This window comes from Maylandia zebra, linkage group LG10 (genome assembly GCF_041146795.1).
Source record: "Maylandia zebra isolate NMK-2024a linkage group LG10, Mzebra_GT3a, whole genome shotgun sequence".
Lineage (NCBI taxonomy): Eukaryota > Metazoa > Chordata > Actinopteri > Cichliformes > Cichlidae > Maylandia > Maylandia zebra.
Genome location: NC_135176.1, coordinates 19,747,139 through 19,773,868, shown reverse-complemented (window position 1 = coordinate 19,773,868; position 26,730 = coordinate 19,747,139). Strand labels below are relative to the sequence as shown.

General features: G+C 41.1%; 3 protein-coding genes across 4 annotated transcripts; all 3 read right to left on the bottom strand.

Moving 5' to 3' along the window:
- Positions 1-3: 3 nt before the first annotated feature.
- Positions 4-12,568, bottom strand: tpst1l (tyrosylprotein sulfotransferase 1, like). Of its 2 annotated transcripts, none has more exons than XM_004550251.6 (6): positions 12,328-12,568; positions 7,830-8,511; positions 6,513-6,671; positions 6,106-6,359; positions 1,962-2,163; positions 4-533 (listed from the first exon to the last, which is right to left on the bottom strand). In XM_004550251.6, the coding sequence occupies exons 2-6, from the start codon at positions 8,235-8,237 to the stop codon at positions 498-500; spliced, it is 1,059 nt and encodes a 352-aa protein (XP_004550308.2). In that variant the 5' UTR covers positions 8,238-8,511; positions 12,328-12,568; the 3' UTR covers positions 4-497. The 2 variants fall into 2 exon arrangements, with proteins under 2 accessions (XP_004550308.2, XP_076745411.1); XM_076889296.1 differs by having other exon boundaries at positions 7,830-8,507.
- A 1,334-nt stretch (positions 12,569-13,902) lies between these two features.
- crcp (calcitonin gene-related peptide-receptor component protein) lies at positions 13,903-17,870 on the bottom strand. Its single transcript, XM_004550250.5, has 6 exons — positions 17,758-17,870; positions 16,720-16,756; positions 16,520-16,618; positions 16,337-16,431; positions 16,162-16,219; positions 13,903-15,184 (listed from the first exon to the last, which is right to left on the bottom strand). The coding sequence occupies exons 1-6, from the start codon at positions 17,763-17,765 to the stop codon at positions 15,038-15,040; spliced, it is 444 nt and encodes a 147-aa protein (XP_004550307.2). The 5' UTR covers positions 17,766-17,870; the 3' UTR covers positions 13,903-15,037.
- Positions 17,871-18,504: 634 nt separating this feature from the next.
- LOC101481543 (E3 SUMO-protein ligase ZBED1) lies at positions 18,505-21,669 on the bottom strand. Its single transcript, XM_004550249.4, has 2 exons — positions 20,490-21,669; positions 18,505-20,368 (listed from the first exon to the last, which is right to left on the bottom strand). The coding sequence occupies exons 1-2, from the start codon at positions 21,557-21,559 to the stop codon at positions 19,711-19,713; spliced, it is 1,728 nt and encodes a 575-aa protein (XP_004550306.3). The 5' UTR covers positions 21,560-21,669; the 3' UTR covers positions 18,505-19,710.
- Between the last annotated feature and the right edge of the window lie 5,061 nt (positions 21,670-26,730).

Sequence of the window (26,730 nt, the reverse complement as noted above, 5' to 3'; positions counted from 1 at the left end):
AGGTGACATTTATTTTCTTTTTAATAATGCTCAACAATTTACCACAATTAGAAATTGTTCCAGTTCTGAAATTCCTGAATGGGCAACAGCAAAATAATTTATTAAGAAAATAAACATACGTCTTCAAAAAATATACAGTCGTTATGCTTCACGAACACCGAGCTCCCAGCGAGTGAGGGATTGGTCTGAAGACAGATTCACATTGTGATGATGAGGTCATAACAGCTGACATGATGGTCGAGCTGAAACACAGATTCGACCTGGAGGGGTGGAACGATGAGTGGCGAAGAAGCAGAACTTCCCTGAGCAGGTAGTCCACTCCAGACCTGCATCTTAAACACTCCGCCAGTGTACAGACACGGACACCGCACACGAGTCTTACGAACGACTCAGAAACACACATGGAACACTTAAATCTTTCCCGCCAGGTGTAGCTCCTCCAGAACTTGAAATCTGTCGTTGCGGCGCATCCATATCGCTGAACATCACAGCCATGCTTAGCTGGGGTGAGGAACATCTGCTGATTTTTCTTTCTATGGAAAGAAAAGACAGAGTCATTCACAGGTCACAGAATAACAGGAGAAATTATCGAGGCTGATTTATGGTTGCAAACTGATTCACTCTGGCAGCTACGTGAAGTTCTCTGCACCGCTGGATGTCACTTGGTGAAACATAATATCTGATTAGAGTGCTGCATGTTAACATGCAGGTGCAGCAGTGGATGTGCACCAACATCTGGGCTGCAGCAGCTGTCGAGAAACAAGAACTGCGGCTCCTTCAGACTGTTTATCATGGCACTGAAGATTAAGGTCAAAGACCTGTTAAGGAAGTAGAGGACTGTTTGTTACACACTTCCTGCTCGCTGGCTCATCAGTGTGCATAACAAGGAATGAATTATTGCCAGCTTTTGTAATGTAATTAGCTGCTATAGTATCATATGGCTGCAATCTGACTCTGAACTGAGGAGGTTGAAGCAACATTTGTGTTCTTGGATTTTGCTACGCCAAGTACTGTTGACTGGTTTCACTTACCCTAATGTGGGCAATCAGGATAAGCGGTTATCAGAGACATGAACAAGTCTACTTGATTCTGATGGATTACAACTACAAGAGTGTTTTTTACTCTCTCAGCTGTAGACTCAGTGGTGTTTAAAGCTGCGTACACACACAAACCACAAGCAGCTACGGGTGAAATAACCACAGGTGACAGGAAGTGAGCAGGACAAGATAAACTTTTCTCAACTTCCACCTGAGCGACTGAAGCGACTACAAGTGAGAGTGAAGAATACAGCTGATTGACATTTGACTTGTCACTGATTTCATAGCCGTTGGTCTCTAATCTTGAGCCTAACCTGCTACGGAACAGGTTTTTAGAAAATGTTAACATGTGAACCTTCCTTGTAATACTGAAAACCCAAGGTTAAGTCTGAAGTTAGGTTGATAAGGCCAAATCCTACTTTGCAGTACAGATCTCTGGGCTGTGGGGCATTTGTGAAACAGCCAAACAGAGCACGCCTACATGCAACACCACATGTAAAATTAGGCAAGCTAGCACACAGCAAGGTGTAAAAAGACTATATAATGAAAAAGGATACATCTCTCCTGATCATGGGAAATACAATCATTCACTTTAGTGAAAACAAGCAGGAAGAAGCTGATGTTTTCCTGTTAACAGAAACATATACAAACAAACTGCAGGACTCCCTTGAATCCTTCTACTCAAGGGCAAATCTTTGTTTTTTTTAAGGTTTCTCTTGAGAGGAAAAGCTGGCTCGTTAGTTTCACCCATTCTTGAATTTAAAAAAGCAGAGCCAACTTTTCTAATTTAGGTAGTTATTGTTCATCTGCATGTCCTTTTGGTGGTACAATAAAATCTCCTTCCACTGTTTCATATGGTAAATTCATCATGTTAGGGTTTGGATGTCTAAGTGGCAAAAACACTTTTAACGCTTTTAAACTCACGTGTGAGTAGTTGAACTCAGGTGCCAGGGGCTCCGTTTTTGTGTAGTCGGGAGGGTTGGCATGGGGGTTGTAGCCCAGGCGAGCCAGCATGGGAGCGATTTCAGCCATGTCGTTGACCACGTCAGGGGGAATTTGCCCCACCCACTTGGACAGTGCCTCCGTATTCACTGGCTTCATCACCTGGTCTGTCGAACGCTCCACCCTGCAGAGAGCCAAACACCCACGTAATGTATGCGAGTGCGCAAGTTTTATACAAAGAGAAATTAGTTCTGCTCATTCATTTGATCTCTTTACAACCAAGGCGTGCCCTTTCACAGCAGCCTCAATGGGAAATAATAATTCATAAGTTACTGGCCACCAAAGAAAGATAAATAAAAGGGTTAAATACAAAAATAAAATATTAAAGAATAAAATAAATGCATTTTTTCTGTGTGCATTTGTGTCATAATCATGATTGGCAAGAATAAAACAGTTTAGTTCTTTAGCGTATTATTAATTTGCTTTTATTTTGTGTATCGACAGAAAATAATAAAGAGCGTCACAAAGAATTGCAGATGAGAACAGAGAGTAACTCGGAGGAAACTAGTCATTTTAAATCTTCCATATAACTCCCTCTGATTTAATTAATGTGTGCACCCTGTTCCACATTTCCTACTTTAAGCATTTGGGTGACTAACACTGCGCCGGCCGTTGCATAACTTCTCAAAGTGAGGGTGCTAATTCTCCCAGAATGTGGCCTAATTCCTTCAAATGCGCGCCAAGTTTCAGTTTAGCAGCCAAACTCCCACCAAATCCCCCGAGCTTCTGGCCTGCAGAGAAATGCTCTACTTGAGGCACAACAAACAAGTGGAGCAACACAAATTAAAAAGTCTTTCTGTGGGAGTCCTGTAAGCTTTACTTAACCCTGAAAGGTTTGGCTGATTTAAAATGAAGATTTTCGGCATCCTGCACGACGTGATTAGTATTTTTTTTTTCTCATGGTGGGTTTGCCTGTTTTGAGTTGCATTTTTAGACTTGTGCTTACTGCTTACAGTCCTGATTTGCATGAGAACAAAACATCTGAGGTAAAACCCACAGGGTCAATCGCATTTGGTGAAATTCCCTTAAGACTAAACCTGAAACTGTTAGGGGAAAAATTCTGCAGCAGTTTTTTTTATAATAATATAAATGTATTAATCAATAATGAAAACAAACACAAAAACATACACTTGAACTTAAAGTGATTTTTTTTGCTAAATGTCACATTACATGACAAAACACATGAGTTTCAACTTTAGAAGACACGAAGGTCTCACAGTCATGTGACTTCCTGTGGTTTAAGACTTGTTTTGAGTGAACACCTCACACATATCATTCTTCACACATATTTTCACACCGTTGTGCACCCTGCTATATCTGACACTGTCATCTTAAGAAACAGAAAATCTGTTGGAATACAAAACATAAAAAAACCTGCAGGACTGAGGAGGATCCCAGTGAATTAGCTGAGATCACTCCGCACTTTAAACCCTCGGTGCAGACAGAATGAGTAAAAATCAAATTTTTTCCAGGTGCAACAGTTTCACTTTATTTCTCACTAATGCAGATGGAGTACTATCATATAGAAATGGATGAAGAAAAATGCGGCCATATAAAATAACTTATTCATTACATTATGGAAGACTTTATTTTAATTGCACTGTTGTTAATGAGGACAGACATACGTGTTGGCACCACTGCAGAGTAAACAGTCCAACTGGTGCCTTTCTTAATCTTGGACCATCATTTAACCTTCAAGCTGTGCTGCTTATTTACCATAAGCACATCTGAGAAGGCCTTATCATTCAATAAAGCATGTTGCAGTGTAAGAACATTTACTTTTACTAATGATTTGCTCTGTATTTTATTACAATGAAACTTTTATATGTTCATATACAGTTACTGAATAAATATCAAAGATGAGTAAGCAAAAATGTGGTCAGCACATGGAGTGTGTGAGCGAGACGTGTGAGAAGTGGGAATCTCAGCTGGCTTTCAGAAACCTGAAAAAAACAACACTTTCTATCGTGAAATATAGCTGCCCCTCAAAGCCAGCGGGGCGTGAATTCACAGGATGAGTAAACCGTTTAAATTCAGCATCATGCATGTGCACAGCGTATATGGCCTAACAATAATAACAGGAACACAGCCTATTAACTGCAAGCTAACTGCATATTCAGCAAATCTGTTTCTTTCATGAAAACCAATTAAAAAACTTCCCTAGACCTCCTCTAGACTGGATATGGTCGGATGTGTGTTGACCATTCACTTCATGCGCATTGGAGAATTTTTACCATCCTCCAGCAGAGACTGCATGAAAATTTGCGGGATTACTCCTGAGTCAAATTTGACGGTCTGATTTTCACTTTTGAAACAACTGAAACACTTTTGGTTTCTCAAGTTGTGAAACATCAAATTTTGCAAAACTAGTAAAATGGGGAAACCTCAGTTAGTTCAGTTTTGAATAAGTCGAGTGAATTAGGGCACTTTTAAAAACAACAAGGGTTGAACAAAATGCTGTGAACCAAAGCGGTATAAAATGCAACAGGAAAATAGAGAAAAACAGAAGACAAACAAGAAGCAAAACAAAAGAAAGGTGAAAACTCAGTCACATTTAAACGCAGCTGCAAATGGCTGAATAAACTGAGTATTCAGCATACTCCTCTCACAAGGGACAACGTCTCTCTTTGTCTGTCTGGGTGCTGCAGCTCTCTGCTCTGAACAGAGTAGAGGGGGCAAGACAATGCTCTGTCCAAAGGCACTAAATCCAGCAAAGAACGTTACAACTTCTCAACAACAGTATGAACTTACAGTGCGTCACATCACACACAGTTTCATCCATTTTCTTCGGCTTCAATTCAGGTTTTTATGTGTAGGCTAGGGGGCTGGTGTTTATCCTACCTACCATAAGGTGAGAATGGGCAAGCAGTCTGTCACAAAACCATTCACACTCATGTTCACACCTATGTGCAATTTTAGAATTACCAGTCAAGCTAACCCCACTGACTGCATATCCTTGGACTGTGAGGAGGAAGCCGGAGTACTTGGAGACACCCCTGCAGACACGGGGATAACATTTGAACATAGGGCCTTCTTGCTGCAAGGCAAAAATGCTAACCACTGCACAATCGAGTTCTCAGTCTAAATTTTCATCTAAAACGCCTCCTACACCCCTTCTGGATTTCCAACTTGGAAAGCTGGAAGAAAGCTAGCAGTAGACACAACCGGTAATAAAACTTGAATCTGCACTGCCTATGTTGTGCGTTTTTGATCACTGATCAGGCTCTGTTCATGTACGTGTTTGCAGCGGTATTTTTAAGTGTGAAAACAAGTATTGTGCTCTCTTGCTAGTGATGCATGAATCGTTCAACCTCACTAAGAAGCAAAGCAAATCCCGTTTTCACTCACTGTCCTGCCTTTACTACTGGAATGTGCTCAGATGACATCTCAGTTCAGAGCTACCTGGAAGGCGGCAATTAAGTGATGACCTCTGCTGTGAGAGAGAGCGATGTCAGGAGATAAGCCTTCCAGCTAGGGTGTGTGTTTAACATTAGCGTACAGCCCAACAGAAGATACCCTCTTACATGCTACTTGATGCAACCAGACTACAAGGCTGATCCAGCAGATCATTGCATAACTAGCCCTATCTCTCTGTGCTCTTTTCCCCCCCTCATTTAAAAGTGTAAACAACAAACAGAAACTTCTGTTAAACTATTTTTTACACTTAACAGAAATAAAATCATTTCTAAACAGAACTGAAGGTGAAAATGCAAAGTATGCATGTGCATTAAAACCATGTCATGGTTGAAATGTAATGTAATCTAAACTTCTTCAGTGCATGCACACATTGCATGCAAATACATTAGGACTGCTGCTACTTTTAAAGGTTAAAAATAAACCACTGTGGGTACCGGTATCTTATCATGTGGAGAGTTTCAGTGTAGTGTGCTGTTTATTATGCTGAGGTTTTGAGATACCCGCTTCTAAAACGTTTGCCACAACAGAAGCTTTCATTTGAAAAGACACTTGAATCAAAGGCAGATATATAAAGGACGGCCCATCTGAAAACTTTATAACATTAAACAAACAAGTATCACTAAAGCTAGCACATATTTCATATACTCACTTTGATAGAGACACACCACCAGCCTTTCCAATCAGCTCTTCGTGGTGCAGCACCGATGGGTCCCACTGCAAATCCAGAAAGTGCAGCAACTTTCTCATTTCCTCCTCTGGTTGGAGGACAAGCTGCTCATAACGGATGGGCTGACACCTAGCGTATCCGACCGCCTGGCACTGGCTGAACATGGTCTCCACCGCACTGCTCCACTTTGTTAGGCAGTCCCTGTAGCTGGTCAGGTCAAAACCGGAGATGGTCACCTATGAAATGAGGCACAGTGTGAAGGTCACCACAGGAATCCCGACAGGGAAAACTCAGCGAGATGGCATGGGTTTTTTTGCATCTCTTGTGGCTGCTCGAACAGCCAACCTGAGAGGACGCTGTAGCATGAAGGAGAAAACAGACAAACGCACCTTGCGTGATATCATTGAGTGCACAGTTGCCCGTCCATCTCGTAGCATGAGCACAAACTTTGCTTTCGGGAAGATGTGAGCCAAATAAGACAGAGACTTCAGTGCAAACGGGTCCTTGTTGCAAAGGCGAGGCGCAGGCTCCCCGTGACCAACTATCACCTGGAACACACACACACACCCCGAATAAAGTCAATTATCATCATCTCAATATACAGAAATAATAACTGCATCAATATAAGGACTCACAAATGTCAGCAAACCCCTGCAGGCAGATCACTGAAACTATTGGAATGAATGTCATCAATCAAAAAACTTGAAGTTGGAAAAATTTGAACAACAAACATGTTTGAAATTGACCACAACAAAGAGTGCGGACCCAGGACATTTTATTTGTTTCTATCACCTGGCGCCACATATGAAACTCAGCCACGAGGTAATTAATACGTAATGCACTAGCTCAAACATAAATGCTGGCAACAACGTCAACCACTTCTTTAGATCGCGTCGCAGCTCTACAAAGATTCCCAGCAGAAGTGTAAATCGCGCTTAATGGCAACTCACCGCTGTATTATTGTACTAAACAATAAGGTGCTGCCACTTAGACAAAATTTCCACATCAGCGCTTTTATAGGGGAAGAAGTTAAAACTGTAAACATTTATTCCAGGAAGTTTCATATTATTTCATATTTCTTATTAAACTGCTGCAACAAAGGTCTGAGCTTTTTTACTGGTGTATCGTTAAAATGAAGGTAAAAACCAACACAACTGAATTAACTTCCCACTTTTTTTTTTCCATACACCATTTCTGCTCATTGGGAACTTCTTCCTGTCTCCTTCCTGGAGTTTGTATTGTTTATTGTTCATGGGGTCTCTAAGCTCCTCTTTTCTATTTCATCTAACCCTATACCAGCTGTGACAGATGTGTGCTCCTCCCTGAGCCTGGTTCTGCTCAGAACTTATATCTGACTGTTAGGGAGAGAAAGAGAGCGAAAACCTAACTCACAACATAAAGCAGGTTCAGACTGCTGTTGCTGTAAAGTGGTCCTATATAGCTAATTAAAGCAAAAAAAGGAACGTTTTACAATATCCTGCAGGTTAATCTGGGCAAGCTAAAGATTTTCAATGCTGAAGAACTAAAAGATGAACTACAGATTCAAAAATATGGAAATTTGTCTTCCAATATTGGCATTTCTCTGGGGATTTATTGGGCTATACATGTGAATACAAACATGTGACCCTGTCTCTCTCACACACTCCTCACCATTAAAAAACATGAAGATGTGTTTCAGTATCGCAAAAGCAGCCTGAGAAACCCACCTCCAACAGGAACGCTCGCACAGCTGAGTCCAACACGTGGTCAGTGACGCCGGCCTCATCCAGTCGTATTCTCTCCTTCACTGAGCGGCTCCAAGTGGCCCTCATGGTCAAGAGGCGGGGAATCACTCGGGTCTCTTCTCCACACCGCACGGCATTGTGGGCGTCCAGCATGACGCGCATCAGTGTCGTGCCGCTCCTGGGGAAGCCCCCAATGAAGATAATGGGTGTGTCTTCTGGGAAGTGATCAGTCAGGGATAAGCTCTGATTGCCTGAGCCCAGAGTGAGCTCCATCCAGCGGCGCCGATGGCTTTTCGGAGGGCAGTCTACCCCGCTCATCCCCAGGTAGAGAAGGGAGACGGAGCAGAGGAGCACGCAGCCCAGCAGCAGGTTCGATCTGGTGCTCCTCATTGTTGGGGAGGTGTGTGTTTGGGAGTTAGGAGGACATAAAATTAATTCAGGGTCAGCTGAGGAGACTGGTGGAGGGACTCACTTCAGTTTAACTTAGCCAGTTTGACAGTCAGCTTTTAGGATGAATGCTGGAAGTGATCCTGAAGGAATCCTGGAGGATGGTGTCTGGGAAGGCTCCTCACTTTTTTGCAGTTCTTTGGACCCGTTATCGGTGAGCAGGATCCAGGTGTGTCGCACTCCACAACCAGCTGTGCGTTTTATCCATGCTTCCTACCTAAGACAAGAGAGGAACATGTCATAAAACTCAGAAAAAGCTGCATAAGAATCAGCTTATGACCAAAGACACTGTGTTTCTCAATGACGGTAAAGCACTTCACTATTAGAGTACTTTCCCAGCCTCATTTTCCAGCTTCTGAGTATTAAAAAGCATGATTATCATGTTACAAATTTCCAATAAATAACTCTCAACATTAGCCCAGAGTGAGTTATCATCTGCTAGCAGTGTGCGAATGGTGGCCGTCGTTTTTGCCAAGAACACTTGCGCGCGCGCGAGCACGCACACACACACACACACACACACACACACACACACACACACACACACACACACACACACACACACACACACACACACACACACACACACACACACACGGGCTTTCAGAGGAGCTGAAATGCATCCAGTTTTTCTCCTCAAAGCATCTATTTTGCATCACTCCTCCGGGGAGCCGCCGACTGCTAAAGCCATATCAAAGTTCACTGCGGCATGCAACGCAGACACACTCTCAGGCAATGTTTCTGAAGCCACTAATTACAGCTCCCTCATGCTTTTATTCTCACTGACAGTTTCTGCCACGCTGAAACGCAAATCAATTTGTTAAAGCTCACATTACTATTGACCAATTCAGACATCCTGCAACTTCCCCATTTATCTTCTGCAATGTGCATACGAGGAGTTTCACAAGTCGGTGTTTAATTCCTCTTACTGGCACTCTAAAACAGCAAAGCATGTATAAAGCACCGAGCCACTACTTACTTAAGTAAATGCTTGAATTAATGCAACTGAAACTGCAGCATCTTGCAAAAGTGTATCTGAAATATTCCTCCATTTCTCAGGGGCATTTTGGCATCTTGCTTGTTCTGTCTGGGTGTGGAGGGATCCCGAACATCTGGATGGCATGTGGGGGAGCAGTACCCTCTGTGGGTTGGATGAAACCGCCTGAAAAAATGTTCTCTCTGGCAAAACTAAAAGTAAAAACAGCTGTAAACGAGGACATTGGGGTTGGGCTGTGATGGTTTGGTGCTGTCTTAAACTATCCTAAGTCTAGTAGCACCCGAACGATTTTTACATGTAATTCTAATTTAATTTGATGCAGAGATTAAGCCACTTGGAGCCTGCAGAGAATTAGGGCAAAGTACTGAGTCTTGATGCTTTTTTTTGCCCCTTTTTCCTCAACAGATTTAAAAGCCTGGATCAGACATGTTACAGAAAAAGAAGCATATTTTCCAATTTAAACACTCCAGTGTTTTAGTCCTCCCATTGCCAGTTAAACAGACATATATGGATAGTTTTTGTTTTACATACAGATTCAGTTGAAACAGAGAAGGGAAGGAAATCCTCTCGAATGAGAAACATTAGTTTCTGATTATTTGATGGCACCTGAAGTGCTGAAAATCTACTGGATATTTTATTTTTAGAGGGAGCAAAACACTAGGAACACTTAATTTGTATATTTTTTAATGCTTAGTAAACCACAAACAAAAGTCAGTTCTCCTTTACTGCACTTCAGTGGAAGTAATAACAAATATCTGAAAACTCAGGCAAACCTTTCTGCATGGGTAAGCATGTGTTTAGAAAGAATGGTTAAATTGGTTTCTGCAAACACAACATATCTGAAAACTGTCTTTTCACAAACACACCTAAAATAATAAGAGGAATGAACCGTGATCACAGTCCATCTGCAGAATCTGCAGTTCAGGTGGGTTGCAAGAAAGCAACACCTTTGAAACCTTTGAGCAGAAGACTGTCACGAAACCTCCAAACAAATATATAAACTGACTTCCTGCCAAAGATAAAAATCTTGACAGTTATGTTTTAAAGTTTCAGTTTGCAGTTCTCACCACTGAATATCCATGTTCATTCGTTTTTATGTTTACTTTATTTATACGATTTACCGTAATGACAGGCTTTCCTCAGTGAAGTGAATGCTCACCTCAGGTCTCTATATTTGTTTTATTCCTCATTTATTAACGGTGTTTGAATTTTTAGCCCCGCTCACCTGTTCTTACACACACAATGCTTCTGGTTTACAACTGTGAACACACTCTCACCACACACTTTGTTAGGCACACCTGTTCAACTGCTTGTTAACACGAATATCTAATCATCCAAACACATGGCAGTGACTCAGTTGGATGTTGTTCCCAGACAGGCTGATCTGAGTATTTCAGAAACTGCTGATCTACTGGGCTGTTTTTGCACACAGTCATCTCCAGTGTTTACAGTGAAGGGTCCAAAAATAAAAGAGCAAATACCCAGTGAGGGGCAGTTCTCTGTGAGAAAACGCCTTGTGGATACCAGAGGTCAGATGAGAGAATAACCAGTATGCAATAGAGCATCTCTGAAAGCAAAACACGTGAACTGGGAAGCAGATGGGTTACAGCAGCAGAAGACCGTACTGGGTGCCACTCCTGTAGACTAAGAACAGTAAACTGAGGCTAAAGTGCACACAGGCTCACGAAAACTGGACAACTGTCACTTGCTTGCTGTGACGGTAGGGTCAGAATCTGTTGTAAGCAATATAAAAGCATGTTCATGAAAGCACCCATCGTGCCTTGTATTGACAGTTCAGGCTGATGCTGGTGTAATAATGTCGGAGATATTTTGTTACCAACTAACCATCATTTAAGCACCACAGCCTACCTTGAGTATTACTGCTGACCATGCCTATCTCTTTATGACTGCACTGCGCTCTTTGCTTTTGATGGCTATTTCCAACAGAAAGCAACACTTTCTGGTTTCCTGACATGACAATAATTTCACTGTACCCGTATGTGCTCCACAGTCACCAGATCTCAGTGCAGTAGAGCACCTTTGTAAGGGAACAGGAGATTTGCATCATGGACGTGCAGCCAAAAATCATGTCAATAATGACCAAAATCTCTGAGGAATGTTTCATGGAATCTGTGCTATGAAAAATCAAGACAGTTTTAAACCAAACAGGGATCCAACCCAATACTAGAAAGATGTACCCAATAAAGTGTCCAATGAGTGTCTCTCACAGGAAACATGTGGCTCTAAAACTAATGAGCGGATCTATGGGTACATCCCTTCTGAAACCCAAAATGATTAGCTGACAGAAAAGCAGGTGAAACAACAGTTTTACTGTCATTAAACAAGGAAGAAGTGTACAAAGTCTACTAAATCACTGTATATCCGTCCTATATCTGGAAGACATTTATCCTGCCATATAAAATGCCACGTTAACCTTAGCTTTAGTAAGGAAATAGTCCTTACTGTCACACAAAAACATACCCTTTGCTCCACATTTAGTTTGTAAGGATGTGCCCTCCTACTCTGTGCTGCATTGTTTCCTCTCGGTGTCAACAAATGTGAAATGACGGTCTCAAAGGCTTATGCTGAGTTGCAGCTGCTTCATCCTGAATTGAGGCTCTCTCTCGTTATTTATTTATTTTTGCCGAGTTGCACAAAAATAAGTTGGCCCAGCTGGCTGCTGGTGGGTGTATTTGAAACAGGTCACCGCTGTCACTGCAGTGCGCGTGCTTGTATAAATAGGATTACTGCACGGCAGCAGAGCGCAGGCCCAGCAGCCACAAACATCTGGTCTCCCTGCACCCCGAAGCAGGAAGGCAAAAAATCCGCCAGGTGAGTGAGTCAGTGCCCCGCTGGCGTTCACACACACACACACACGGGACACCTACGGCTCTCCATAAACGACAGCCAAACTGTCACGGCGCGTTTTCACCGCCTGCACCTGGTATGGATGGGCTAATTCGGTTCCATTTAGATAGCTATCCTAGCTGGAAATGTCTTAACCGTGAAAAAGAAGAAAAAATGGTGTTCACTCACCAGCCGAAATACGAAGAAGAAACACACACATGGACCTTAAGCCAGAGGCAGACAGCTGCTCTGTCTCCCCCCACCTTCTCAACACACACACATCGGTGTTTACTCTCATCTATGGGCGAAGGTCACCGCCGTGGTGTCTACACCATTTCCTAACTTCGTGAGAAGTCGAGCTGTATCTAACATTCACACAGAGAGCGAGAGAGCGAGATAGGGGAGCAGACGATACGAGCGCAGGCTGGCAGAGAAAGCTGGGCGCTGATTGGACGAGCACAGCTCTCAATTCTAAAACGCATCTGCTTGGACGATTCTGATTGGTGGAGGCGTTAAAGGGCAATTTTGTCGACATAAGAGAAGCCGAGCGAAGCAAAGCAGTTGCACCGGAGGCAAGAATTACTTTACCTTATCGATTTGTATGCTCTCAGTAAAAGCCCACCGGGGAAATTTAATCACAGCGCGCGATTTAAAGGAGGTTAAAGCCGCCTCATTTAATTTACCCATCGTTTCATTAGGAGCAGGTTTTTGGCTACCCTTAACATCGCCTTTATGATAGATTGCGGCCTCTGTGGACGACCATGTGTGACCAAATTACAAGTAAAGCTGCCAACATGCAATAAATAAAATATTCAATATCGACTCAGTCCATGGATAAGTCATGAGAGACATGAATAATAAATGAAATAACTAGTGAGGTGATGAAAAAATAAATAAAGGAAAAGAATTATATGCTTTTGCTTTATACGCTGACACTCTCTGGCCACTTCATTAGAAAGCCAGTAAGTGGACATCAAGTCAAACAATTTAGGCATGTAGATATAGTCAAGATAACCTGCTAGAGTTCAAAGGGAGCCTCAAAAGGAAAGAACCATTTCATTACAGCAATTATGGTGATTATTGTTGGTGCTGGTCTAATGACCTGCTAGGATTTTCCCACACAAGCATCTTTAGGGTTTACAGAGAATGGTCCGAAAGGAAATATCCAGCGAGCAGCAGTTCTCTGTGCAAAAATGCCTCGTTAATGTCTGAAGAGAATGGCCTGACTGCTTTGAGGACACATAAGAACAAAGGTTTGCAGAAGAGCATCTCTGAAAGCGCAACCAAATCTTGAAGCAGGTGGCCTACAGTAGCAGAAGACCACACTGGGTGCCACTCACTGTCATCTTAGAACAGGAAACTGAGGCTCATTAAAACTAAGCAACAGGAAATTGGAATTACACTTGGTTTCATGAACACAACACTGAGATCACTGCACTCAATTGGCCTCCAGACTCACCAGATCTCAATCCAGTAGAGCACCTTTGGGGTGTGGTGGAGCAGAGTCTCATCATGGATGTGCATCTGAAAAATCTGCAGCAACTGTGTGATGCTGTCATGTCAATGTGGACATGGCATCTCAGAGGGATGCCGTGAAGAATTAAAATCACATTGCCAAGTAAATACTGAGTCTAAAGCACATCCCTGTTTTTGTAAATGCACTGTGACTCATTTTAACACCACATCCTATTTCATATGTAGCCTTTTTCCCCTTTTTACTTCTCTCCTATTTAAATCTGAAAAAAAAATTCCCTCACACAAGCGTAGTCCTCTAATGGAAAACTTTAATTACAATAATATGTCAATCTTTTCCCCCAATGATGCCAAAGATATGTTGCCTACTTCCACTTTTACTGTGTTCTTACCAGTCTTGACTGCAGAACAAAATTAATATAGTACAGTAAAACTGTCGGATTTGGTAGTTCGTTATCGTAAGAATGAAAGTAACAGCGATAATTGTCATTGTCATATAGAAATTAATAAAGTGTTCCTCCTGTTTACATTTACAAGCATGACCGATTTGGCTGGGTTGGGGGGCTTGGCGCGCTCAGATGTGCTGTCCAAAAAATCAGTGTTCACTTCACTTAGGCATCCCGCCTCGGCAAGGTACTTGGCAAGCACAGGAAACTGATGTGATATGTCAACAGGAAGCCCAAAAGCAGAAATGTACATGACTCTAACCAGCACATCCTTCCTCTACTACAACAGAAAGTTGAGAAAAAAAAACTGGAGTTGATCCAGGGCCTGTGGTTAAAGAGTTTGTGCTGCAAACCTGTAGTTTATATCCCGTGTGACCTCTGCACGGTTACAGAAACACATCTCTGTGAAACATGTCCTGCAGTACTGACAACTACAGCCCTGCAGCCATACCTGAAAGCAGACATAGTGGCTGCAACTTTTCTGTGTGATCCAAAATTACAAACAACCGCTGCATATTTCAGCTGTTACATCTCTTTGTAATGCAAAGGGAAAAAAAGTGTCAGCATGTTTTAAAAATCATTGCTTCGCAAACTGAATAAGAGTTGAGTGACAACCTCCTGGCTTATATTGTTCTTTGTTATTACACAGGCCAATCTAATCATACGGTTTGATCTTACATTTATGCTGCACCAGCTTAAGTTTAATCGCACAACTGTCTAACATTGCAGCTTTGGAAATCAGAGTCCAATAATTCCTATTGTGACACACTACCCTGTTTGATTTAACGCAGCTATGTAGTATGAATGCACATAGAGAAACAATCAGTATATCTTCTTCTGCTTATGTAACAGGTCAAGTTGATGTGAATTATCAAGCTGTCGGGCAGCATGTGTCCCATCATGCACAGTTCAATTAGTCGTGCAAATAATCACAGTCCATCCAGTTCTGCAGTTATCTCCAGTTCTGGCCCGTCATGGTGTCATGACTGTTCGCCACCATCATCCATCTCTGTGTCTGCTGGAGCTGCGTTTTCTTGCTCTGGGTCTCCCGGTAGGACATCTGTGACTGTCTGGATAAGCTCCTCAATCTGCTCCTCTGATAGTCGCTCTTCACTCTCTTCTACCATCTGAACACAGAAAGAAACTTCAGACAGTGCAACACTAAAGCCTCCTGATGTGATTTCATCTTCTGTTTTCAGTTTGTTTTTGCTTTATGTCTTTGTTCTGAAGCTTTTGATCATATCACATGATTTCCATCAGTAGATACAGTTTGCCAGCTTTCATGGAAGTGTCGATGCTTGAATGTCCAAAAGGGGCAACTAGTCCCTGAAGTGCTCAGATAAAACTGGGAAGAGATCTGTAAAATATCTACATATTACTGAAAACTGTTGAATTCTACAAGCTGATGAAAACCATGTGATATGAGATTAAAAGCACCAGACTCAACAGCGTCACTTTATCAGTGGATTCTTCAGCACATTTAGCGTCGGCAAAGAACAACTCAAACTACATTTTTACACAGTCTGAATGAGCCCAGACTGCTGCAGGGACACTCCAATCTACTAACTTTAATGTGCAAGGTGGATATTTTTTGGTGGTGTTATTTTCATCTGTGATTTACAGCTCCACGGACAGATTCTGAGTTGAAATGACCCACAAATCTGCATGTTTGACATCATTTTTGTTTTTTCTTCAATAATAAAGCCTTAAAAGTGGCCATTAGCAGAGGTTAGGTTAGTAGTCCTATGTAAAAACAACACAAAACAAAACAAAAACAGTGTTTCTGTCCCGTCTGTGGAAGCCAGGCTCATCTGTTCCTACTTAAGTGAGCCATCACACAGTTCATTTGTATTATTCAAACAATTTGAAGGTGCATTTGCTTTGCTTGTTGTTGCCTTCACAAACGTAGGTGTCCATGGCGCCTGCCTGCCCAGCAAGATCCTTTTACAGCTCGGACGTATAAAGCAGAATACCAGCACACCTATTCTTTAAGTCACTCTGAGAGTACAGAGTCATTTCTAATTAAATGAGAACAATGTAATAAATAATAATGTAATAAAAACACTGTAGATATGAAGATGCAATTTAATTTAAAAACACTCACAAGCTGGATTTCCACTGCAGTCAGAGGCCGGTGGTTCAGTAGCTGTAGTTTTTCTGCCCTGTTTGGGAGGAAAAACAGTTCTCATCTAAAAAGAGCTGTGCATCTTATGCTGACTGTAAAGTTCTATTGAAAGCATCAAGGCTGGAAGTTAGTGTGATGGCCTGATCTTACTGACTTTGTGAGTTTGTGCGGCACCATGGTGGTGAGAAACTCCTTGACAATCTCAGGGCTCTGTCTGCTGCAGGGCGTCTTCGATAGGTACTTCAGCGTCTGGTGGAAGTACAAACCAAACTGTGGCTGTGCTTTTGAAAACGGGTAAACATGACAGGCACGAGAAACGCAGAGGATGTTTTCTGACCTCATACATGATGGTGTTGAGGTTCTGCTGCCCGGCGCTGTGTTTGTGCTTCCCGCTGTCCTTTCTCTGCTCCTTCAGGTCTGTGAGGAGTTTGAACACCTGAGGAACACACAGGTAAACAAAAGTGTCATCGGCCTGATGAGTTATTCTTTGAACTGACCACAGAAAATAAAGAAGAAAGTGAGAAAATATGACCTTACCTCATAGTTGCTGAGCATTGCAGCATTAGCATTTTTCCTGAGAATAAAAAAAAAAAAGTAAGCATTTGTTTTTGAGGGTTATCTCAGTGGAGGCTGTGGTGTTTAAAAGATGTTTATACAAGGTAGAACAGATCCAGGCTTTCATGTTTTTTTATGCCAAATTCTGACCCTACCATCTAAACATTACAGCAGAAATTGAGACTCATCAGACCAAGCAAAATTACTCCAGTCTTCAGGTGTCTAATTTTGGTTATTCTATATGAACAGTAGCATTAGTTTTCTGTTCTTAGTTGACAGGAGTGGCACCCAGTGTGGTCTTCTGCTGCTGCTGCTGCTGTGACTCGTCTACTTCAAAGTTCAACTCGCGATGCTCTTCTGCATGTCTTGGTTTCCTAAATATACTGGGTTGTAACCATCTGATTTACCGATTTTAGATATTTGAATTGATAAAGTGGCCACAGAGTATTTGTGTAGCACATTTGTAAACAATATAAAATATGGGCTACCATAGCAATGGGATTGCAACTATTAATATACTAAGATTATTTGTTCAAACGAGCCAGTTTAGTGCTAAGTGTCAAAATCTCAGCATTATCATTATTATTATTATTAGTAGTAGCAGTAGTAGTAAATAATGCATCAAACAAAAAGAAAACATCTCCTCGCGTGAGAGAACCTGGCATCTGTTTTCACGTGTAATTTATAAATAAATAAAAAATAAAAAACAATTTCGATCAAAGCACAAAAATCTGGATCAGTAAAGTGCTGACAAATGCACTTGTTATTATGTTCTCATTAACGTTCTGCTGCGTTTACTTAATTTATTTGTTTATTGTTTATTTCAGATTAACTGGAAAATGTGACTACAGCCCTCACACGGGTCCCAATAACTGAACCGGAAACTAAAAGACAGCGAGGCAGATTCTGCACTTTTAACCACAGCGTTTAGCCTCAGGTGAAACAAAACGTTATAAAAATATCAGTTAAAATTATGCAGATATAAAAATGAAATCCATTTTAACTCAAAAACGGTCTTACACTTCCATTTCGCCTGGCACGTCGCTCCGTTACAAATGTGTCCGTGTGGGAATGCTAGTCCGCCTTAAACGTTCCGCCGCTAGGTAACCTCGATGGAAGTTGGAGGGCAGAGGCCAACCTGGTAAAGGAAATTAGTACCTGGGGTATCAGGTTACTGTATGAAAAATAAAAAAAACTTTCATCTGTATCTTTTTTTCTTTAATTGTTGAAATCTCCCATTCCGTCACTGTTTTGCTTTATGCTGCCCTCTGCTGTTCAGACTATTTATGATTTTATAAATGCTGTTTATTCCTAATGTGAACATGTGAAGCAGCAGTCTTACAAAAACTTATTAACATCCAGATTAAAAACTGTAGAGATATGGCCATCTGTCTCAGCACGATCTTTCTGAAAGTCTGGGAGGAGGGGCTAATGCATATGACAATGTAACTCCAGACACCTTTCTGGACGGACAGAGATTATTCTGCAGGGCATCACTCCTACTCTATGGGGGACCACAAGAGCCACATGCGTCGAAATAAAGAATTCTGTGCTTAAATAATGAACTGTACAAAAAATTATGCATTTGTAAAATCATTGTATTTATCCAAACATCAGTAAATTATTACATTATAATGTAATAATTTAATTTAAAATAAAAACACAATTTTTAAATAAAAATATCCATCAAAATATACTTATGATCAAAAATGAATTTCACAAAAAAATTTAATTTTCAAAAAAAGCCTGATTTCCACAAACATTTTCAAATTCCAAATTTTAAAAACAGGTCTTAAAAATCGTTTATAAAAACAATTTAAAAAAAGTGAAATATGTAAATGGATTCAACAATCAAAGCTATATTTCCCAACAGCACAAATTAGCTATGTTTTTGTAAGCTGCTGTGCTCTTCACAAATAAAGCTTGAAGCAGCTCAGACTATTAGAATCAGGACTGAGGCCTGTTACATTTCTACAGTGTTAGAGCAAAGGCTGCAACCTACAGCCTTTAACTCGTGATTAAAATGCTGACAGTGAACACATCAGTCCAGATGTTAGCACATTACTTTATGATACTGAGAGTTAAAACAACTGAGACAAGGTGATTAAAATAGTAACTGTCAGTTCTCTCGTTCCTTATATGATTACCCTCTGCTAAGACTGGAGATGAAACTACTGATTTGAGCTCATTTGATTTAATATGCGGGTGCACACATTCATTCTCAACTGGACATAAATGATGATCAAGAACAATGTTTAGTTTTATTATTTACATGATGTCTGTGTTTATTAATGCAAGTAAATGAAGTAAATTGAAAGTAAATACTCAAAAGTTGGATGTATGATGGACATCGGTACAATTTAAGCATTCACAGCACCTACAATATCTACACCTGTGTGGTGGCAAATGTACAGATCTCTCTCATATATATCTCTATCTATTGTGTCAGTCGCTTAAATTATCGTGACTAAATACTCATGATAAATCGCAAATTAATCTTTTTTTTTTAATCTGTTCTAAAGGAACTTTAGGATACTCTTCATGTTTCTAATACCTTAAACAGTATGGGAGTGGACAAACTACTGTACTTGCTTTATGCAAATATGTGTTTATTGTTAATCGCAACAATTCAAAATAATGAAAAATACAATGAGAAATCCAGAATACTGTTCAACAAAGCCTCAAAGGTACTGAATACTCAAAATTATGCCGAAAAGAATCATATACTCCCACACAATGTAACTGTTTAATTTACCATTAGAGTGGGATCAAAACAAGGAATGCAGTTAGGTATGAATAAAACAATTTGGCTATACTTCTTTTTGCTCTCCAGTTTTTTTTAAGCAGAGGCTGAGCAACCCAAGCTTCTTCCTCCTTTTTTCCTAATAAAACATGAACATGGAAACAGCACATAGGAGAAACAAAGAATAATAAAAAAAAACCCTAGAACATACAGTACATGGGTTGTCACTATTACTTTGCACTAACCCAATTGCTCAAACAGACATGCATCTTAACATTTTGAGATGACAGGGCAGCTCGCTTGTTCTGAAAAACATGCCCAGAAAGTGAAAATAACCTCTCACATGGTATGGATGTGGCAGGTGTTGCCAAGTACATGCGTGCAAGGTAGGCCATCTCACTGTGTGCCCCTTCATGCTTGGACCACCATTTCTGGGGACAGTCCTCTATGTCAATAGTTGGCTCTGCCCTGTATCGCTCCACACATTTCTCAATATAGTCCTCCTCTTCATCAGATGAAGACTCTGAGGCAAACATGAGAGCTGATCTTTTCTTAGATGGCTCATATGTTGCTGGTTGTTCAGGCTGTGCAGGCCTCTGCCTCTCCCTGAGCAACGCACTGATCAAGCGCCACACCTCAGCCCTGTCAGCTCTGCTTAGACACTTAAGACCCTTAAACCTAGGATCCAGTGCTGTTGCAACCCTGAGCCACATGATGTTAGTTTTTTCCTTGTGCTTCTCCATTTCTCCTTTAAAGGTCTCCTTGAAGTTAACCATGTAAGCTGGGTCATACTCAGAGACCTCCATCACTCGCGACAGGTGACACAAAGCTGGCAACACCACTGAGCAGGAAACAAACTTCTCCCCTCCCAAAAGTTCAGTTATATACCTGCAGTAATAGAGAAACATACGTCATTAAGAATTTGTTACATTCAATCACAAAAGGTCAAAATACATTATACACACACTCTCTATGTCAGAAGTGGTAAGAGTAAGTATTAATAAATTACCTGCAGTGTTCAAGGACCGTCTCCAGCTTCTTCAGTTTCTCTACTTCAGCTGTTGTTGGCATTGTGACATTAGTTGGATGTAGTGCCAGTGCATCTCTCAGTGGTTCTTGATTTCTCAGAACATGCTTGATCATCTCCAGGGTACTGTTCCATTTTGTTGATACGTCCTGTGTAAGTGACTCCTTTTTATGAAAATGTGCAATTTGCTGTTGTTCGAGCTCCAGTGCGTTCGGTGGGCTATGGTTGAAATGGCCTATGACCTTTCTGCATTTTGCCAATGCGCTGTTAAATGGACTGTTCTGTAGAGAAACTGTGATGGCTCGATGGAGGCTGTGTGCGATGCAAGGCATATGCTCTACAGGTAGCTGACTGGCCGCTGCAACCATGTTGCATGCACCGTGAGTGGTCAGCGTGCTGACTTTATGTTCAATCCCCCACTGTCTAGCTACCTGCAGAAACTGCTCGGCGCACGTGTCGGCGAAGTGCTGCTCCTCTGTCTCCATAACAGTCAGAACATGCGACTTCAGTTCCCACTGTGGTGAAAAATAATGTGCTGTTATTCCAAGGTAACTGTGATTACTTCGAAAAGTCCAATAGTCTCCGGTGAGCGCAACCGTATTGGTCTGCCCCAAAGTCTCCTCGACTTTGGCTTTCTCATCTTCATATAAGTTGTGGATCTTGGCTACAGTGGTGGCTCTCGAAGGCAATTCATACGTGCAGTCGTTGGACGCTATGCGAATTATTTCAAGTAGCCCCTCATCCTCCACAATGTCAATCGGCCTCCAAGCTGTAGCCACCCATTTTGCTATGGCTGTTGAAAGTTTGTTGGTTGTAGAATTGTCCATACGTCTCCTTTGAAAGCTATCCAGCATGGTCTGCATCTGGCGAGGGAGATTCTCTGCTTCAGCTGTGTGCTTGGCTAGCAAATGGTATTTGAGACTGGACGTGCTACGGTGATAGCGCAGTTCACATCGACAGTAAATACAAACTACTTTGGTCTTGTCAAGAGATCCATCTGGCATTGCTTTAAAATTGAACTTGCCGTTCAAAATACGCCCTTTTTTGTCCATTTCTGCTCACTAGCGATGGCTCGCTTGAAGCTGAAGCTCCGGTGAGTCCACAACACGCTGGTTCTCGACGCTTGAGTCGTTTGGTCAGAGTCACGTGATCAGTGACGTCCGACGCTTCGTAACTGATACGATTCGCGAGATTTGTGGAGTGTTTTGGTTGTGAGAGATAGCAAACCACTGATCGTTTTATTAAGAGATATCGAGCCAGCGAGGAAGAGAGGTTCTGTCGTGTGGGAGTATTTTGAATTGATTTTGGTCAATCGGGTGGCTTTGTCAGCTTTCTGTTCTTGTTTTTCGCTTATGTTTTCTGTTCAAATGTTAACAAAACAAAAATCTGCTTTTCATAATATAAATATCGTTAAATAACTTTAGAAAGACTTCCATTTGACTCTTTAAATTTAAAATAAACTAATAAACTAATCTTAAAATGTTATTCTACAAAATGTGCTGCAATTTAATTTGTTTATTCTTCAGGTGATAGTCTGTGGGACCCAGGAAGACTGAATCTAACCAACATGCATTGCAGTTTCTGTGCACTCCAGCCTCTTCTGTTCCATGTGAGAGGAATTTCTTTTGGGCAAGACAAAAAAGAAACAGACTCGGTCATCACACAGTGAAACAAATTCTCTTGTTAAATAATAATGAAAAAACGCTACATTAAAGGCATCACGTTTTTGCTTTACAAGTTCATAAGCATTTTCCTTTTCCTGTTCACAATCAATTCTACCCCCCCCCCCCCCCCTCCCCCACAGGTCATAAATAAGTATACGATAATTGGCCTAATATCATATTATTTATAAACATACCTGTCCAGCTGTCCAGTGATTAATTGCACAAGTACATGGAGAGAGGAACTCACAGCACAAACATACTCCATAATGTGTTGCACATTATTACAATTATTTTTCATCTTTTGTATTTACCAACATCAAGATGTCACCAGCAAATACCACCATGGCGCATGTTTAAACAAGGAAAGTTTATTGATCAAAACTATTCATTTAACGAATAAACATAACTTCTTTTTTCAACCCCCCAAAAATACATGTTCAAAGCAACACAATGGTGGCCTAATATCAGCCTGAATTGTGAACTCCACTCTGTGGAGTCGGCAGTCATAATGAAGCAGTTCGTTTTATTTTGTAGATTCAAGCTGCTTGTTATATTTTTGGCCACCAGATGTCACCATAGTAAGTAAGTAAGTAAAATTTTATTTATATAACACATTTCTAGATAAAAAGATCACAAAGTGCTTCACAAAGTATAAAACAAAAACAGACAAAAGTTAACAAAATGCAATTCTACAAAGATGTGTTTTTAGTTGTTTTTTAAAAGTGATCACTGAGTCCGCAGATCTTAAGTTCTGAGGAGTGGACTGTATTGAAAAGCCTCGAATAATAAACCCTTTTAAACAAGCTTCAATGCTTCAGAAAGCTTAATTTGGCAATCACTACTACAAAACAGTCACAGCAATATTTAAAAAAAAAAAAATTCCCATCTCGCCCCTGTGGGCGGTCTGTCCTTTCAAGCTTGGGTCCTCTACCAGAGGCCCAGGGGCTTGAGGGTCCTGCGCAGTATCTTCTCGCTGTTCCTAAGACTGCGCTTTTCTGGACAGAGATCTCCAATGTTGTTTCTGGGATCTGCTGAAGCCACTGGGACCACTGTTACCTTCACCCTCCACATTTTCTTGAGCTCTCCTCTGAGCCGTTGGTATTTCTCGAGCTTCTCGTGTTCCTTCTTCCTGATGTTGCTGTCAATCGAAACCGCTACATCTATCACTACGACTGTCTTCTTCTGTTTGTCTACCACCACTATGTTCAGTTGGTTAGCCATCACCATGTCAGGGTTCCCTGGCCACTGAGAGTACACCTTGGCTCGTTCTGTAGAGAACAGCTAGTTTCTTCTAGTGCCTTCAATCTCTCTGGTGTACCTCTTCGAGTGGCTGGCCAAGGCTGTGAGTCTTTGCTTGGCAGTTTCCAAGGCCTCAGGTACAGAACCAACTTACCTGGATGATCGAGCGTGCATTTAGAAACTATTGATTTACGTTAATAAGCGAGTGCACACATTTCTGTCCTCTTATCACTTAGATTTCTGAATCTTAAGAGTGAATCAATTTACAGAAGGAACTGCACACCTAGTCATCAAATGTTTGGTAAAGCAGCATGAGTACTGTAAAATGTAGTAGTTTCCTGTTAAAAATCACACAAGCATCACACCACATCTGGCATATATACTTCTATTTTATACAGTACACCGTTGAAATTATAAACTATATATTCCAGTCATCCACTTATCAGCAATTCTTGAGTAAATGGATGTCACTGATAAATCAGTGGTGATTCACCTGCAAGTGTTTTTAACAAACTGTTTCTTGTTTTTGTAGAACTCATCAGCAGCTGTATTTAAATGTCTTGTTCAATTTTCCCAACCTGGAAGCCAAGCTTCTGAGTCTTATCCCATGTAGGTGGTTCTTCTATGTTGTGCCGCTTCTTTCCAAGATCCAAGCTTTTTCACTTGTGTTTTCTTTGTCTAATATTTTAATTTGTTTAATGATTTGAAACACATTTTCACACCACTGTAAGTACACAGAAGTTCAGTTCAAAAACTATGAACACAATCCAATATCCACAAAACAAATATGTAAGACTGCTTTCTTCCATTTGCGCAACATCTCTAAAATTAGAAATATCCTGTCTCAGATTGATGCTGAAAAACTAATGATAGGGACTAGAAAGAGAGAGCAGATTTCTCCTGTTTTGGCTTCCCTTCATTGGCTTCCTGTTAAATCCAGAATTGAATTCAAAATCCTGCTCCTCACATACAAGGTCTTAAATAATCAGGCCCCATCTTATCTTAGAGCCTTCAGTTTTCAGGCCCCTCTTCTATCGAACCAGCTTCCAGTTTGGATTCGGGAGACAGACACTATCTCTACTTTTAAGATTAGGCTTAAAACTTTCCTTTTTGCTAAAGCATATAGTTAGGGCTGGAGGTGACCCTGAATCCTCCCTTAGTTATGCTGCAATAGACGTAGGCTGCCGGGGATTCCCATGATGCATTGAGTTTTTCCTTTCCAGTCACCTTTCTCACTCACTATGTGTTAATAGACCTCTCTGCATCGAATCATATCTGTTATTAATCTCTGTCTCTCTTCCACAGCATGTCTTTATCCTCTCTTCCTTCTCTCTAACTACAAAACAACCCCAAGAGATGCGGTTAAATCCCCTCTCCAAGTCCAAAACACCCGACATATATCGACCAGTTGGCCTTACTTGGACAACCATTCTTCCATAGCATTAACAACAGACAAAAATGAATGGCCTGTATTTGTATAGCGCTTTTACTTAGTGCCGATGGACCCAAAAGCACTTTACACTACATTCAGTCATCCACCCATTCACACACACGTTCACACATTGAATTAAATTAAGATTTAAATTGTTGAAACTGATACTTTCAGCTGCAGAAACTATTAGAAATTTTAGTTATTGTGGACTTTCTAGTGAAAAATACCATCAGGCAACACTGTCAACAAAGATCACCTATGGCCACTGAATTGTTGAGTGCAATATTAAATGTTGAGATTTCTCCTCTCAACAAGTTTCTTCACACACTGACCAAAATGTCTTGCTGTCAAATGCAATTGCAAACAAGGTATTTCTTCAGCAACAAACTCTGAACTCTTCACTATCTGGATAATGTTGCCTTCAGTGGTATTTGGAAAAGGATAACCAAAGTTAATTATACTCTGGGTTTGACTAACAAAGTGTATTCCTGGAGTATTTTATTTATTCAACTAAAAAATGTTTACAATAAAATTGTAAGTTAAACTCAGTAATATCCTGCTGTGGCTTCTTCTGAAGTTTTTCTTCTACACGCGTTGGATCAGCCGGCTGAAGATTGTCTAGGCTTCCCTCACTGCTTTATCAATATAGACACTGATGGCCTTCACATGCTGCTGAAGCATTTCTATATCTTGCTGTGTGTCCTGGTTTCACTGTTGGATGTTGAGTCATGTTGGCCTGAGCTCTCTCTGCCTCTCAGTCCTTTCTGCTACAGCTGACACTGTGTCGTGGCCTCTGTGTTCCTCCATACCACAGAGGTTAACTGATATACTGCTGATCGCTGGTTCTGAAAAGTCCTAATTTCATACCGAACCTGGAGGTGGCTCTCACAGTAAGAGGCCACACACTGCAGACAGGAATTGGAGACTTTCAGGGCTCTCCCAGTGCACACACCACAGGCCACATCTTTAAGTCCAATATAGTGTTGTGGATGAGGAGCAGTTTAGAGTGCTAGTCTTCTTCTGCTAATTAGGTGTTTGCAGAACTAGCTTTGGTATGAAACCCTTTCTGCACTGATAACAGCTGGAAACTCTTCTTAATCTCCTCCTCTTCCCAGTAGTTCTTGATACAGCTTATTCAGTAGTTGTGCCCACAGATAAGACTTGTTGGATACTTGAGTAAATCCAGACAGATTAAAAAGCACAACTTCTTCTGGTCCAGCTGAACCCTCATTCAGACATTTTCATTTCCTTACAGTAGATCAAATCTGAGCTTTGATCAGCTTAAGCCTGTGTTTCCTGTGTTTAGATCTGCAACGAATAGCACTCATCACTTTTTCTTTGTTCTACCTTGTTCAGAGCTGTCTGAAAAAAATGCAAGTTTCCCTTCATTCCAGGAAGAGGAGTGGCTTCTCTCTGGCAGTGAACAGCAGTTCAACATGCATTGTATGCTTGACAACAGGAACAGAAAAATCTGTGCTGTAAAATATATTTGTTGTGGATTTGGCTCTGAATGTAGAATCTGTGTCCCAAAAATTCCAGCGTGACACAAAGTATAATAGTTAGTAGTATGGATAGAATTATCTGCTAATTTGGGTAAAAAGCTGGAAGAACATAGCATTAGTCGTTCTGCTCCAGTTAGCATTAGCTGCTAAAGTAGCAAGCTGGAGCATGTAACACTGCTAATGCTGAAAAAAAAAAAACACTGTCCAACTATAACTTACGCCCTGAAAATCTATCACTGAGGAATAAGTAAGGGGATATAAGACGGAAGGAATTCAGTAAAATCTATTAGAACATAAACTTGCTCAACTCAGTTCCCATATCCTGTAAAAACCCATGCATGTCAGAGGGTATGGTGTTTGTACTGGCTCTGTTATTTACCCTGTAA